General features: G+C 45.4%; 1 protein-coding gene across 1 annotated transcript in view; it reads left to right on the top strand.

The window, feature by feature from the left end:
- EFCAB6 (EF-hand calcium binding domain 6) overlaps positions 1-17220 on the top strand; it is a 231154-nt gene that overhangs the window by 13272 nt on the left and 200662 nt on the right. Inside the window, exons 3-4 of the mRNA XM_078076716.1 lie at positions 150-256; positions 10603-10751. Of these exons, the coding sequence (XP_077932842.1) occupies positions 186-256; positions 10603-10751 (220 nt within the window). The 5' untranslated portion in view covers positions 150-185. The remainder of the gene's footprint in view (positions 1-149; positions 257-10602; positions 10752-17220) is intronic.

Genomic DNA, 17220 nt, shown 5'->3' with positions numbered 1-17220 from the left:
GCCTGAGGTGTTTGACACAATTCTCCAGTAGCTTGCAAAATCCGTGGATTATTTTGGAGACCCGCAGGCTCCATCCTTGCAGCTTGATAAGGTAAATAAGAAAATCTGCCTGCCAATCTGTGCTCACTCATTGCTCTCTTATTTTTCAGAATCCACAAATTCAGAAGTAGTTAATTTTGAAGGAAATGAAACGAAATAGCACCAAAACGCATGCTGCCACAGTCAACAGCACCAAATCCTGCAGCACCAAGGCCAGGTGAGCTGCTTTCCCAGCTGGCGGGGCCGAAGGTACTGCGCCGGGCGTAGGGCCTCCCTGGACAGAAAGTGCTGGTCATGATCCTACCATCACTTCCAGCTGGTTTGTGTCATTCATGCACCACGCATCTACTCAATGCTGATTTGGGGGCCAACATGGTCTAGGAACGGACGTATTTATCTTATCCACAAGCATCAGCGTATACATTTTAAAGCTGAATGTCCTTAGGTCGGGGCTCAGCGTGGCGACAGTTAACTTGCCAAGTCCGGCGCCATCAGAAAACTTACCAGGCCGCGGTCAGGTTTTCCCGTGGCTGCACATGCTCCGTTCCCCCGATAGGTGGCAGCAGCGGCAAAACTTTCTCTCGCCGAACTCCGGGAAGGCATCGCGACTTTCCCTTGCCAGCATCCTAGGACTTGCTCGGGCCCGCTGCACTATAAATAGGATGTGTTAAACGCTCCTTGTCTGCTCACAGAAGCTGGAGGAGAGAGCGTAATGGTTTCCAGCTCGTACATTTTAAAAGTGTGCCAGGGAAACGGTTTTTGAGATGGGAACAGCTGTGTGACGGCCAGCGCGCGGTCAGTTCTTCTGACACAACTTGTTTGTCTGTTGCCTGTTGCCGTATCTGTCCTCGTGTTAGGTGTGGTGGTGAGTCTGAGAGTGGTCATTAGGTAAGAGTGAATTTCTGCGACACTTGCTGAAATGACATTTTTGTGTCCAGGATTGAGAAAGCACGTTACAAACAAAATGGTGTAAGCTTTTTCTTTAGGATCTGTGTTCCCGCTGATAGAAGGTATCACAAAACCACAACACTCAGTTCAGTCAAACTTAGCATCCCTTCTTTTTTGGACCACCGTAATCAGATGTGGCCCCTGGTATCATGACGTTAATCATGATTAACGTCTAATAGGGAAGACAGACGTGGGACAATTGTAAGGGTCTTGGGTGTTAATTGAGACCTTTCTGACACTGGTCACCAGTTCTCGGAAGGGGCTAAGAGTGAGAAATCAGGGGTGATGCGGAAATTTCTGCACTGGGAGGTGGGAAAGAGGGAGATGACCGTAAACGGGATCCAGAAGTAGAGGGGCGTCTGTACGTGTGCGTGCGTGTGTGTGTGTGTGTGTGTGTGTGTATGTGTTGGGAGGAGAATGCTGTTGAATGACAGGGCTGTGAAAATCCTCATTCATTCATTAATTTGAGAAATACTTCCAATTATGTGCCAGGTACTCTGGGGCTGGGGGTTCAGAGGTGTAAAAGCCCCATTTTATTTCATGGAGCCTGTAATCCAGCTTGTTATTTCCCAAACGAGAGGGTGACTCCCAGCCGTGGGGAGAGCGGTGCCAGGGAAGGACCGGTTGTGATGAGAGGCCGCAGAGGAGCAAGCAGATGGGGTGATCAGGGAGACCTCTCTGAGGAGGTGATGGTCACACCTGGATCTGCGGGTGACAGGAGTTCGCTGGGTGGGGAGAGGGACCCCCGGGCTGTGGGAGGCCAGGAAGGGAGAGTGAGGAAGCCGGAGCTAGGCCATGGGCTGCCTGGGGGCCCAGTAGGCATGTTTTTTCCAACATGCTGTGAGACGTTTATTAAAGAGCATTTAAAATAAAAGAGATCGCTGCTTCCCCCACGCCACATAGCTATTTTTGTCTCATCTTATAGACCTTGTCCCCAGGTGAAAACACATTTCTATATCATTGTGTTCGTAGTGTCCACCCCACCATACCTTTTCTCTTAACATTGTCCCAAACAGGTTTTTATGTTTCAACATATTTATGATCATTATTTATACTACACCGTTAAAGCATATTAATGTTGAGAGGTTTGTGTTAGATTTCGAATTTGATTTCTGAGTTCGTGTGGGTGTGTCTTGTAATGTGTGTGTTGCAGGGGTAGGCTTGGAATTTATGCTGCAAGAGAAGGTATTGGTTAAAGTGAGGTTCTGGAGGAAGGTGAGAGCCTGTGTGGGGATGTAGGGAGAGTTTGAGGAGGGGAGACCCTTGGTGGAGGAAGCCTGTGGCTCAGACACGTGGGGCTACGGGCTCTGGAGGCAGGTCACTTTATAACCACGGATTTTTCTGCTAAATTGAATTCAGTTGACTGACTAAATTGTTTTTTACGATACCCTATCATTTGGAATATATTTGTAAATCAGCTTGCATTCTTATAATCCCTATGTTTAGAACAGTAGACGAGGGGTTGCCAGCCGAGTCTAGGATATTGAGGGGAGTATGAGGCTGGGATGGGGGAGGTGGCGTGAGCCCCGGAATCCTAATATTTGATTAGATTATTATGTAGATGATTTGCTTTTAATTTTCTACATGTTCTTTTGAGTAGGTTGCAGAATTACTAGACTGGCAAACACAAGGTGTCCCTTCTTGAGTACTGACAGGTTTTCTTATTATTCTATCCATATATGCAGACTTCATTGCTCTCGTGTATTTGTTCACGTGAGAAGGCACACAAGTCACTCATGCACTTCTGCAAGTGCACACACGCACACACACATACACACACACACACACCCCGGCACAGCTGGGCAGAAAGCCTAGCATTAGATTCAGCAGAGTTCAAGTCTGGGCCTCATGAGTGAATTTGGCTTTTCTCTCTGGTTTAATTTCTCCACCTCTAAAAGTAGGGCTAATGGTTTCTGACTCACAGGGTCGTCACAAGGTTGATGATTAACTGATGGTCAGCAAAATAGATGCTTAGTTATTGCTAGGTGGATCTACTAGAATTGCTTCAGTGTAGCAGTTGTGGTCTTTTACTTCATTTTGATATTAAGCAGGGAACTTTCCAGAACCTCCTTCAAAAACTATAGACTCCTACGTCAACCTCAGGGTCTCTCCAAAAGCACTGGTCTCAGCTTGTTAACGCACAAATGGCCGGGCCCCCACCCCCAGACGTTCTGACTGGTTGGTCTGGGTGGGGCCTGATAAAATGCATTTCTTTTTTTTTTTTTTTTAACTTAAATTCAATAGCCAACATATAGTAAAACGCATTTCTATAAAGGTTCTAGAGGATGCTGATATTGCTGGTTCAGGGACCACATTTGGAGAACCACTCTCCTAAAGCTACATACGTGTCTGTGTGTCTCCTTCAACAGCCTTTTAAAACTAATCTTTAAAGGTGGAAAGGAAATGCATTTTAAAAGAAAGGTGTTAGTAACAATAAAAAACCACGTTATTTCTGCATGAGGAATCTACAGATGGACTAGCTCTTCCCCCCCTGAGGGGAACTGAGGATGGCATCTCTTGGGAAAACTCCTGAACCCCAGAGAGAGAGAGTGACTTAGTTCACATTCTCAGCCACCCGAGGACAGGAAGTCACTGCGTTTCTACCTGCTGCATCAGTGTCCTTGTCAAGGCAGTGGGGACACCTTTTCCTGGAGCTGAAAAACATGTGGCATTTTCCGAAACTCCTGAGTTAGACGGTGAGCAGCTGGAGGTCGGGCGGTTCCTACTTCTCCTTCCGTCCCTCCACCCTCGCCTGCGCGTGGCCTGCTGCATTTGCTGAAGAATGAATGAACCGCCGAGAGGCTAGTTGCTTGGAAAATGTCGATACTGTGAATGTCCAGGCCGAACACCGAATAGGCTCTATTGTCAGAACTACCTGGATCTGGCTCTCTGGAATATTCACAGTGTAAGTGAAGTCTCACTGGCTTTTATGATTCTGCAATTGGTAGAAATTAGAACTGGAGAAGACCCAACAGGTCATCCAGACCATTCTCCCGCCGGAAGAGGATTATTCCCTGCAGTGTGCTCAGTAGCATGAGGAAGAATTACTTTTCATATGATTATTTTTTTTTTTCATGCTGTCTTCAACTAAGTGTTTCTTGAATTGAATCGCTTTGTATTCAAGTAATAAAATGCACAACAGGCAGTACATTTCTGGGTGATTATCTCACTCCTCAGGTGGTGTAATAAGGCACGAGGCCAAAGCCCTGGCATGCCTTATTGTTATTAGGAAGGGGATTTATGGATAAAATAAAGCAAGTGGTTATTTGCATGAGCAATAACCGCAACCAGGAACGCAGGTACCAGCGGGTCCTCCCCACGTGCCTGCCGAGCGGGGTGAGGCAGGGGACGAGCGCTCCTCGCCAGCCAGGCAGCTCGGGGAGCCAGAGACGTGCCACCTCCTGCAAGGTGCTTGTTAGGGATTGCGTAAGAAAGCAGCGGGAAGGCCCTGGTCGTGGCAACCGAACGAACTTGACACCTGGGACGAGCTCTCCTCCCGGACCCAGCTCTGGGCTTTGCAGCGGCGCGCGGCCCCGGGCACCTTGCTGGCCCGCCCGGAGGCTCAGCCTCCTCACCGGTGCAGTGGGAAGCGCAGTACGTGGCTGAGCATGAGGAGGCTTCGGTGCAGGGTTTTCACAAATCCTAAGCACGTTTCCTGGCTCCGAGTTAGTCCCCAGTAAGTGCTCGTTGAATTAGAGTCATATTTTTTTCCTTCTTAAAATTCTTCACGAGCTTGAGTTTCTGGTCTCTTTATCTCCTCCGGTCCGTCCAGTTATTCCAGTGATACCGAGGATTCCCATCATGGGCGGGGCACCTTTCTGAGCAAGACATGCACGTGGCGTCCCTTCTTCCAGCACACGCTTGCCCCTTCCTGCATCATGCTCGATTTTCAAAACCCTGCCCCCAGTTAGATCCGATGCTCCACCTCCCCAGGCCTGGCTCTTGAGTTCATGTCCATGGAGCTCGGATGGGCTCTTACAGCTCCCTGCTGGTCATCCTACTTCTCCCACCCTCCCCTGGCCTTCTCTTCTAGACGACTTTTCAGTTTTCGTCCTCTCTCCTGAATCCTGGATGCCTCTCCCATCCTCATTTGCTGCTGATGGCCCGACTTCCTGTTTCACGGAGGAAACTGACACGAGCCCCAGGGAATTGCCCTACCCGCTCATCACCACATCTGTGTCCCCCGCCTTCTCCTTTGTCACAAGCCATGGACCGACTGTGCTCCTAAAAAAGGCTCGTCCAGGAGATGAGATCCTGTCTCTGCTGGTGAACCCGTGGACCTGGCAGCTTCTCCTTTCCGTCCTGCTTCATTCTTTGCCTAGCAAAGAATCACTACTGGGAGTATTTACTCGTACTCCCGATTCTCCTGTCTTAAAGACATTTCTTCCTTGACCCCCATCCCGCCCCAGGGACCACACCGTTTCTCTGCTTTACAGCAGGGATTCTTTCCCTCTGAGTTTACCTGTGACTCACTTAGGCTCTCCCCGAAACCTCCCAGTTCCACCAGTATGGTACTGGTTATCAGTACCACCTGCATGGCTTAATCCAAAGCGATTCTTGGTCCTTATCTTCTGTGCTGATCACTGTAGCATTTGACACACACCATCTCTCCCTCTTGAAACTTGTTCCTCACTCGGTTTTCAGGACACTCCAGTCTCCTGATTGGCTCCTTTCTCACTGGCTGCCCTTTTTCATCTTTTGCTAGTTCCTCCTCATCTCCCTGAACTCTGAAGGTTGGAGTACCCCAAAGCTTGGCTCTGGCATGTTTTTCTTTTTACACCTGCTTTCTCGGTTGGCTGACCTCATCGTGCCTTATGTCCATTATATGCGGACAGTCCCACACTTGTTTCTTCAGCCCCAGTCTCTTCCTGGAGCTCAAGCTCATAAACCCCACTGCCTATTCAGTATCCCCCCCACCCCGGGGAGATCTAACAGACATCTCCAACTTAACACATGCAGAATGGAACTCTTGATCTTCTCCTCCAAACCTGTCTGCCTGGGTCTCTCCCATCTCAGTTAATGACCACTTCTTCCAACTTTTCTCCTACATGCCAAATCAAATCTGTAAGAAAATCCAATTGACCCTGCCTTCAGAACATATTTAGAATCTGACATTTCCCAACACTTTTACTGAAACCACCCCACCATCTTATCTTCTCTTGCATGCATAATTTCAGTGCCCTTATAATTGGTCCCCCTGTTTCCTCCCCTGCCCCTTTAAGTCTATTCTTGACATATAGCCAGAGGAATCCTTTAAATGCGAAGACAGATCATAACCCTGTATATAACTCTCTTCTCCATATATAACCCTCCAGTGGCTTCACATATCACTCTCGGAGAGAGCCTAATTGTCACAGGAGCCCACTCAGTTTTCCTCCGTCTGGCCTCCTGTTGCCTCTTTGTCCTCTTAATGACATTGTTCCCTTCCTGGTCTCTGATCTGTGCTCAGTGTCATCTGTCCTCTTCCTCTGCTCCATTTATCTTCACAATACTTATTCATTTGTATCATTTACTTAATTAGTTTGTCTTCCAGTACTAGAATATAAGGCCCATAAGATCCATGATTTTGCCAATTTTGTTGATTGACCCCCAAACTTTGAGAAGGAAGCTTAATAAATGTATTTTGACTCTATGAACACATACCAAGCCATGTTCTTCTAGAAATTCACCCATGCTATGATTCTGGGTTTCAGTTAAAGGTTGAAGGAAGATGTATGTGGGACTCTGCTGTCAGCCTCACTTGGCTTCAGCCCTGGTATGGTCCCTGCCCACAGAGACGTGTGCACATGAGACAGGTCTAGAGCAATACCATGCCTGGCAATCAGGGACTGCCCAAAGAGAGGTAGACCAGAGCACCAGCCAGTGTGTATTTCTTACACATTAAAAAAAAAAAATCTGATTCATTTCTTTAACTCTGTAAACTCGAGATTCTTAAAATCTAGGGCTTTAGAGCTATTGCCTAGTTTGATTCTTTATACGGAAATAGTGCCTTACACATCCATCTATTTTTGAATATTAAATAATGATGCACTTGCATTTAAACCTGAAGTCTAGTAGGGAAAAATTCTTCTCTTCTCTTCTCTTCTCTTCTCTTCTCTTCTCTTCTCGTCTCTTCTCTTCTCTATAACTTCCTTGTAGAGCTAGAGCTGGATGCCTTTTATTTCCCTTTCGTACCTAATTGCTCAGTTAGAACTTTCAGTACAATGTTGAATGAAGTGGTGAGAGCAGACATCCTTGTGTTGTTCCTGATTTTAGGGGGAAGACTTGCAGCTTTTGTTCTTTTACCATTGACTGTTGGTTTTTCATTGATGCCCTTTGTTGGGTCAAGGAAGTTCCCTTCTATTCCTAGCTTGTTGAGTGTGTTTATCATGAAACAGTGAAAGGTTTTGTGAAATGCTTTTTCTGCATCTATCAAGACGGTAATGTTTTTTCTTGATTGTATTAATATGGTGTATTACAGTGATTGATTTATATGTTCAACCACCCTTGAGTTCCTGGGATAATCTTACCTGGTCATGACATCTAATTCTTTTACATTTTGTTGAAGATTTTTCCTATAGTCATAAGGAATATTGGTCTTTAGCTTTCTTTTTATCTGATGTCTTTGGATTTGGTAATACTAGTCTCAGAATGTTCTGGGAAGTGTTCCCTCTTATTCTGTTTCGTTTTTCTTTTTTGGAAGAGTTTGTGAAGGATTGATTGGTTTTACTTATTCTTCTTTATTTTTTTCAAAAAGATTATATTTATTTATTTGAGAGAGAGACAGAGAGAGTGACAGAGATAGTGAGAGAGAGCACGAGCAGGGAGGAGAGGGAGAAGCAGACTCCCAGCTGAGCAGGGAGCCGACGTAGGGCTCAATCCCAGGACTCCAGGATCATGACCTGAGCTGAAAGCAGACACTTAACCGACTGAGCCACCCAGGCGCCCCTTACTTACTCTTCTTTAAATGTTTGGTAGAACTTACCAGTGAGCCCTTCTGGTCCTGGGCTTTTTTTTGCAGGAAGTTTTTGACTTCTAGTTTAATCTCTTTATTTGGTGTAGGTCTACTCCAATTTTCTGTTTCTTCTTTAGTCAGTTTCAGTAGCTTGTATCTTTCTAAGAATTTTTCTGTTTTGTGTAGATTAGCTAATTTGTGGGCATACGACTGTTCATCGTATTCCCTTATCCTTTTTGTTTTTGTGAGATCGGTAGTAATTTTCTTTCTTTCATTCCTGATTTTAGTACATTGAGTATTTCTCATTTTTTTCTTGGAGAATCTAGGTAAAAATGTGTCAGTTTTGCTGATCTTTTCAAAGAATTACCTCTTCATTTTCTTGGTTTTCTCAATTTCATTTACTTCTGCTCTTATCTTTATTAGTTCCTTTACTCTGTTTAGTTGGGATTAGTTTATTCTTATTTTTCTGGTTTCTTAGGGAAGATTATTAAGTTATTAGTTTGAGGTTTTCTTTTTTTAAAAAACACTGTAGGCATTTACAGCTATAAATTCCCCTCTAAGCACTACATCCCATAATTTTTGGCATGTATGCCTTTGTTTTCATCCATCCAAAAGTATTCGCTAATTTCACTTGTGATTTTCTTCCCCCCCTTTGATCCGCTGGGGTTAGTTAAGAGTGTGCTATTTAATTTCAATGTATTTGTGAATACTCAATTTCCTTCTGTGATGGATTTCTAATTTCATTCCAGTGTGGTTAGAGAACATACTTTGATTATTTCAATATTTTAAAATTTATCAGGACTTGTTTTATGTCTTAACATATGATTTATCCTGAAGCATGTCTCATGTACACTTGAGAAGAATGTATATTCTACCATTGTTGGGTGGAGTGTTCTTTAAATGCCTGTTAGGTCTAATTGGTTTATGGTGTTGTTCACGTCCTCTGTTTCCTTGTTGATCTGTATAGTTGTTCTATCCACTACTAAAAGTGGGCATTGAAGTCTTTAGATGTTATTGCTCAAGTGTGTTTCTCCTTTCAGTTTTTGCTTCACGTGTATTGGGTCTCTGTTATTAGGTGCATATGTGTTTATGTTACCTTCATTTATTCTTTCTCTAATACTCTCCTTTTCTTTATGTAAATTTGCATTTCTGACCTATATCATTTTTCCTTCTTTCTGAAGAATTTAACTTTTTTTTTTTTAAAGCAGTCTTGCTGGTAACACATTTCCTCAGTGTTTGTTTGTCTAAGAAAGTATTTATTTGCCTTTAACTTTTGAAGGAAAATTTTGCTGGATGTAGAATTCTAGGTTGGTGGGGTTTTTTTTCTTTCTACACTTTAAATATTTCACCCCACTCTTTTCTTGATTGCATGGTTCCTAAAGGTAAGTATGTATGGGCCTTTCTTTCTTTCTTTTCTTTTTTTTTTTTGCATGTCTCATAAATTTTTTGTTGGAAACTAGACATTTTAAATAACATGGCAAAAATCATATTCTTTCCACTTTTCATGTTTCGTTTACTGACTTTTCTAACCTAACTTTATAAAGTCTGTATGTTTTGTTCTGGACAACCCCTGAAGTGTCTGACTGATTAGTTGAGTGGTCAGCTCATGACTGGACAGAGATTTCCTTAAATGTCTGCAAACAGTAGTCTTCCAGTCTTTGCTGAGGGGCTCTTTGTGTGTGTTGGAGCTTCCTTCAATCCTCTGCCAGGCAGTTTACAACCCTTCCTTAGGTTTCACTTCCTGCTTGTACAGAGCCTCAAGGTCAGTCATAGGTGAGAGTGTAGGGCCTGCTCAGTTCTTTCCTGAACAAGCCCACAGCCCTTGGGCATGCTCAAAGCCCCTGTGGACATCTCATTCCCCAGATTGCCCTTTAAGGTTTTTGGTTTACGTTTTAAATAGTCTATTATTTGCTCCATCTATTATCTACTGTCTCAGGCAGCTAGAAGTTTAGACAATAGTTGTGTCTGATTTTTTTCAACAAATGCCTTTTGACAGTTTCTGGTAATGGGGCTTGAAGGAGCTCCAACCCCATTCTGCCCTTTCCAGTGACGGGCAGACTGCTGGGTTTTCACTGAAATTGCAGGCTTTTGTTTTCAAGGCTACTACTGATTTGGGGGCAGGGGCAGGTGGGGACAGGAGAAGTTGAAATGCCACAGAACTTGGTGTGCATACTGAGATTCTGCCATATTTCATGAATAAGGGCTCCCTAGATTGCTGCAAACCTTTGGTTAATTTCCAGAGTTCTGAGTTTGCCAGTTTTCTTACCTTACTTTCATGGAGGAGAGGATTTTCAGAGGTCCTTACTGCACCATTTTTGGTGCTGTTGTCTCTTACTCTGCCTCTGACCGTGATGGATGTGCAGTGAGAGCATAGAGAATCCAAACTTTTCACCTTTACTGCCCACCAAAGAAATGAGTCCATGGTAGTCAAGACACAGATGAATTTTCCTATCCAAGAACTTCCTTATTTTCCCATTTTTGAAAATTATCGGATCTGCTAAAAACGAGTCTAAAATCATGATTTTGTGTTTATTGTAAGAAGAGTTTTTGAAACATTGGCAAGAAGGTCATGACTAGCACTTTTAGAGTTTCTGGCTGTCCTTTCAGAAAAGGACAGGAGGTTGGCCACCTTTGTAATGTGTGCTTGAAGATAATGTAATCTGTTTTCTTTTATGTCACAGGGATTTAATGTACAAAATGGCGAATATACCAGATTGGCATACTTCGTATCCTCACACCCAAAAGTTCATGAATTTAAGACCTCACTCTTCACCATGTAGAGTGTATTCAAGGAACAGTTTCCAAAATATGTTTAGACCTTCCTCTTCGGGTGAGTATCATGAAGAAAAAACACTAACAGTAGATATCACTTAGGTATGTTTAGTATGTACCAGGCTCTGTACAAAAGCTTCACATGCCATTTAACCACACGCAATAGAGATACAAAATAGATTGTATTACTGTCCCTATATTCTTTATGGGGAAACTGAGACAGAGGTTGATTAAACCACTTGCGCAAAAGTTACATAGTTTTAAAGAGGCAGGGTCAGAATTTGAGCCCAGTGTGATTCCAAAATCCGTGGACTTAACTATGGCATTTTCTACTATACCTCCTCATTTAGTTTTTCTTAACTAGTAGACAATGTTTTTGAGCAGTTTTAGGGTTACAGAGAAATGGAGCTGAAGTGTGGAGAGTTCCCAGAACACCCCTTCACTCCCCACCCCCAATGTCCCTCATTATTAACATCTTGCATTATCAGTGAGGTGCCTTTGTTACTGTGGATGGGCCATTACTGATCCATTGTCATTAACTAAAGTCTGCAATCTACAGTAGAGTTCATTCTTTGTGTTGTATGTTCTCTGGGTTTTGATAAACATTTAAGGACATGTATCCAGCATTACGGTATCACACAGAATCATTTTACTGCCCTAAAAATCCCCTGTCTTCCACCTATCCATCCCTTCTTGCCCCTAGTCTGGGCAACCACTGGTCTTCTTCCTGTCTCCATGGTTTTGCCCTTTCAGAATGTCCTAAAGTTACAGTCATACAGTTATGTAGCCTTTTCAGATGGGCTTCTTTCCCTTAGCAGTGTGCACTTAAGGCTCTTTCCTGTCTTTTCATGGTATAATAGTCCACTTTTTAATCTCTGAATGATGTTCTCTTATATGGATGTACCATAGTTCGCTTATCTCTTCACTACTGAAAGACATTTTGGTTGCTCTCATGTCTTGGCAATCATGAATAAAACTGCAGTAAACATTTTCATACAGGTTTTTGTCTGGATATAAGTTTTAAACTCATTTGCATCTCTCAGTTTTAAAGCAATAAAATTTAACAATAATTTCCCCAAAGTATATGTCATTTCATCCTGCCCTCCATCTCTTCCTTCTTTCCTGAATATTTTCTGAGCCCCAATATGTGACAAGAACTGTCATAGGTACTGAGGATAAAGAGGTGGGTCCAGTAGAGGGCCTGCCCTGGAGGCACTCACAGTCTAGAGAGGGGACTAAAGAATTTTAGTTGCGTGAGACAAATGCTACTGGAACAGAAGTGCGTGCGCAGTGAGCACAGTGGGTGCATATCCTGAGGTGCCAGGAGGCCTCAGAGGGGACAAAGGCAAGGATACACTGAATTCTGCCTTGTGAGGGGGGAAGGCATTCCAGTCAAGTCATACTGGACACTGTGCTTCCTCACTGGGCAAAACTTGAATCTTGCGGTCAGAGGCATCTCCCAGGGAGCCTGGAAATACAGACCTTTGGATGGCTGACTGTCTCCCCAGATTTCAGGGTCTCTGGTTCTAAGGGAAGAGGGGAGAACGGATAGTGGGTGTCGGCTATCAGTTTCCAACACTGTTCAGCAGCTCCATGTGTACAGTGTACTTCGGACACATCTCAGTTTACCTTTCACTCCTACAGAGAAGTCTGGGGTGAAGTGGGATTGCTGGGTCAGAGGGCATCCCCGCTGAGGCTCTTGATGACCCCCACCACATTGCCTGTTAGAAGTTTGTGCCTGGGCATCCCCACAAGTAACATTTGAACGTGTTTGTCTCTATGTATCCTAACACAGAATATTCCCTCTTACATCTTCTCCATTTGATACGCAAGTGCAATATTCTGTTGTGATTCCATTTGTCTTTCTTTAACCATAAAGGTAACTTTGGTCTTCCAGTTTGTCAGCTTTCTGTCTGTCTTTTGTGAGCTGCCCATTGATATCCTCTGCCCATTTACCTGCAGTGGGTCTGTCCAGTGATTCGTAGGAGCTCTTTCTGTATGGAAGATGCTAATCCTTCATCTGCCTTACACGCCATCAGCGTCTCTTTTTCCCTTTTGTCATTTGCCTTCTATTTTTACTGATGGCAATTCTCAATACTGAATTATTTTTTCTTGTTTAAATTAAAAGTCTCCTAGCACCACTTGTCTCCCCAAAGGTGGTCACCGTGAAGTGTTTGGCTGGTCTCTCTCATGCACACACGTGTATGTGGAGGTGACGTATTTGTATAACTCACATATTAAATAAGCACCGCTCATGGGGTAAACCACAGATATGAGACACCTGATTTCCTTTTACAAATATTTTTTGCTTTATGTTCAAATGTGAAGAATTTCTGTTGACCTGACTTTCTATTCACTAGGATTTTCTTCTATCACGTTTAGTCTGTGTTAAGCAGATCAAATGAGTTTTCACTTCTGATACTGTATTTTTAATTTCTAACCTTGCCGTGTGCTTTCAAAAACAGTTTCCTTTTCTCTGCTGAAACCCCTGTACATGCAGTGCGTTGTCAAGTTTTCCTGTAATCTCTTGAACATGTTTACTGTTCTTGTCTTAAATACCTGATCATTTCTCCATCTGTTCTCTCTCAGGATCTTCTGACTGTTTCGTGCTCTTGATTAGGTCACCTCTTCTCATTTCATTTGTCTTGCAATTTTAAAAAAGTTTTAATAGCAGACATTAGTGTGAAGCCCAGTGGAAAGAGAAGGGACTAGTCCAGCCAAGAGAGGGAACGCCTCTTCTCTCAGGCTTCACATGAGCTAGGCGGGCGCAGGTTCATCTCCAGACGGAGCTGTTCTGGACTTGGTTGCAGTTGCCGCTGGTTTCCAATACTTCCCTTCGACAGGTCTTAACATCTGAGCCCTGCTGAGATTCCAGGCCTTTCTATTTCCTTCTGGGTTGGCATACCTGGGAGAGCGCTCTGCTTTACAGCCCCCCTGCTGATTTTGGAGGATCTCTGGGGTGTTCTCTTTGTCCTCTGGCCCAGCTCCTAGTTTTCAGCACCCTAGGAGGCCTTTTTCCGCCCTGCCGCCCTACCTCCAGGCTGCAGTGGGCCACTGAGGTGTGCTCTGTGAAGGCCCGGGTGCCTCAGAGGGGCTCTGTTCTCCCGCCCTGTCCTCAGCCTTTGGCGAGCAGCTTACACTCCCAGACGGGCCTGCCCTCCTGTGGCCACATCACGTAGCTCTGTGCCTCGCCCCCAGCTCTGCTGTCCTCTTACACCCCCACAGGAAGGCCCCAGAGGCCCGGTGCAGACTCGGTCTGTGATTGAGGCCCCCAGCCTGCGAACCCATCACAACCTGTCCACATGTGGCCACTAACCAGCTGGTTCTTTTTTCCTTTCCCCAGTCTAGAATGGATTTGCTTTACTTCGCCTGGCTCTGCAAAGATAAAGGCGTCCTGGGTCATTCCTCTCCGAGGAGTGGCTTACCCTTTCTGGGATTTAGGTTTCTTGTATCCCTCAGTTCTCTCAATGGGTTTAAAAACTATATAGTTTAGCTTCTCTGACTTTTTCTCATCGTGAGGGTGAGAGTGACAGTCTGTTGTGACTTTGTATGTTCTAAACGAATATAGAAAATTTTGTCAAATTGCCCTCCAGAAAGATTATATCAATTTGTACTCCCACCAGCAGGTTATGCAAGTTTGGTTACTGCTTTCATTTTAAATCTGGGAAGGTGCATTTAAATCTGGGAAGGTGCATGTGAAAGAAAAAGTTTTCCTTCAAATGCCAATGAGCTTCAAACTGATATTTCTGCTACATTTAAATTAGAATTATTGATTGTGAAGATGGGGCTTCTTGGAAAGCAACTAAAAATATACTTGAAAAGTCTGAAGAAAGATTTTGAGGTGGACAGAAGTTAACAGGAGAGCCCCCCCCCCCACCACCCCATGACCCTGGGAGCAGGAGGAGGAACTCTGGGCTGGGTGGGCAGAGGGAGAAATCCTGTTCCCCAGCCCATGTGGAATCACGTGGCTCCTCCCTGTGAATCAGCTGCTTCTGAGAACCCAGACACAGTCAGAAATGGAGAGGGGAGCATGGCAGGACCCCGGGGAGGCTTGTGGGAGATGTCAGTTTCTTCTCCCTCTGAGCTGTGTACCCAGTCCTCTCCCGCGAGTCTGCCCCCTCCTAGTTGAGCTGCTGGCTCCCCTACGTACCGTGAGTGATCAAAATGATAGCCCCATTCAGACTTCCGTCCTGAGCTCCAGATCAGATCTCCAGTGGCCTATCTAGACCTCTCTGCTTGGGCTTCATCTGCTGGGCATTTCAGACATGAGCCAGCCAACCAGATCTCTTGATTCCTGGTGTTCTCCGTCTCAGCAAATGGCACCATCATCTATGTAGTTCTTTCAGCCCAGCCCCCAGTTATCCTTGGTTTCTTCCTGCCCCGCCCTGCTGAGCCAGTTGATCAGCAAAGCGTTGTCTGCTCTGTGTCTAGACTACCCCTAATCTGTCTGCACCCCCCAACACCCCCCCTTCCCCGCCAGACATCCAGGGCTACCACCTGGTTCAGGCCACAATCACCTCTTCTTGGACCCTGGGAATTGACTCATCTCTGGACTTCTGTTCTCATTTCTTGCACCTCTAGAATCTACTCTCTACGTAGCAGCCAGAGTGATTTGTGAACACAGCGTATGTCCTGCGTGAACTCTCTGGAGCCTTCCCATTACACGTGGAGACAACCTCAGTCCTTGTGCAGGCACGGAAGCATCACCCACCCCAGTCCCAGCAATTTCTGCCTTCCGTCTCATGCGACACACGCATGCTCTGTCCACCCTGGCCTTTTGCTTTCCTGGACACATCAAGCTTATTCCTGCTCAAGGACCCTTTACCTGTTGCTGTGTTCCCTCCAGCTTCTTGTCTGACTGGCTCATCTTATCATTCTGGTTCAGTTTATCAAATACCTCGAGAGGACTTCCCAGATTTCTCCACCTAAAACAGCTCCCACCTCTCTTCTACCCTGTTCTTTCTTACTGTCTTGTAATGTCTACCCTTACCTTTATTCATTTATTTATTATCTGCTTCTTGTCTTTCCTCTCCCCTGCAGATTCTAAGCTTTACAAGAGCGGGTCTCACCTGTCTTGCTCTGTAGTCCTTCAGTGCCTAGCGCTGGCTGACAGACAGGTGCTCAGTAAATATTTTTTGAATGCATGAATTCTACTTCCTTAGAAGTCAGTGTTTCCTAGGGCTCCCTTCTCTTCCAGCATGGCATGTTCCCCCGTGGCTTCCACATGGCCGGTTCCCCCATCCGCACCTCCAATGCCCCCCACTTCTGATCTCTAGATTTATGTGTTCACCTTTCAAACGGACATCCCCACTTAGAGATCCCAAACTGAATTCATTAACCTTCCCACAAACTTTTTTCTCTTCCACGCCAGCTGTTTATTGCTGTATACAAACTCCTCCACACATAGAGGTTTGGAATCATTGATTTTGCTCACAGATCTGCCATGTGAGCAGGTCCCAGGGACAGCTTGTCTCTCTTCCAGGCGGTTCAGCGGAGGAGGTTCGAAGGCAGCGGGTAATGAGACCTAGGGCCGGAATCATCGGAAGGCTGGCTCCCTCTGTGGGCTGGAACCTCAGCTGGGGTGTTGGCCAGAACGCCTCCCTGCGGCTTCTCTGTGTGACTGCTTGACTTCCTCGTGGCATGGCGATTGGCATGAGTATCTTACAAGGACGAGGCATGAGCTGCAGCACCTTTTGTGACCTCATCTTGGAAATCACATAGGATGATTCTGCCCTAGTTACAGGCCCACCCAGATTCAAGGGGAAGGAATATCTGCCCCACGTCTCGATGGGAGGAGTGTTAGCCTGGCATTGTAGGAAAAGCCTGTGTGGTGGGGATCTTGTGGTGGCCATCTTGGAAAATGCCATCTGCCACGGCCTGCAGCCCTTCCCTTTCTCAGCGAAGGGTGTCACCACCCACCCCACCACTCACGCCACATGGAGAAGCTTTATCCTCTTCCACTACCTCCCCCTGCATGTCAAATCAGGAGATTCTCTGGACTCTGCCTGGTCTATTTCAACTTCTCTTTTATTCACCCCTACTTTTCCCTCCATGCCCACCATGTTAGTGTAGACCTCCATTAAGACTTGCCTGTAGGGCGCCTGGGTGGCTCAGTTGGTTAAGCGACTGCCTTCGGCTCAGGTCATGGTCCCGGAGTCCTGGGATCGAGTCCCACATCGGGCTCCCGGCTCGGCAGGGAGCCTGCTTCTCCCTCTGACCCTCTCCCCTCTCATGCTGTTTCTCTCTCTCTCTCTCTCAAATAAATAAATAAATAAAATCTTTAAAAAAAAAAAAAAAAAGACTTGCCTGAGCAGGCTGTAGTTAAAAACATGTCTCCATGCCATTCACTGCCCTCCCCTTTCTGTCCCTCCTACATGTGATGTCCGAGTGCAGTTTCAGAACGAAAATTGGGTGATGTCATTCTCTTGATGGAAGTCCCAGCTTGGTGTCCCATGACCAGGGCACAAAGCTAGATAGGAGCACCGGGGATATGGCTCCTTCTGACTTTTGCAGTCTCATCTCTAAAG

Source organism: Halichoerus grypus, chromosome 6 (assembly GCF_964656455.1).
Source record: "Halichoerus grypus chromosome 6, mHalGry1.hap1.1, whole genome shotgun sequence".
In the NCBI taxonomy this organism is placed as follows: Eukaryota; Metazoa; Chordata; class Mammalia; order Carnivora; family Phocidae; genus Halichoerus; species Halichoerus grypus.
Note: the sequence above shows the minus strand (reverse complement) of the source record. Positions and strands in the feature narration are given on the sequence as shown.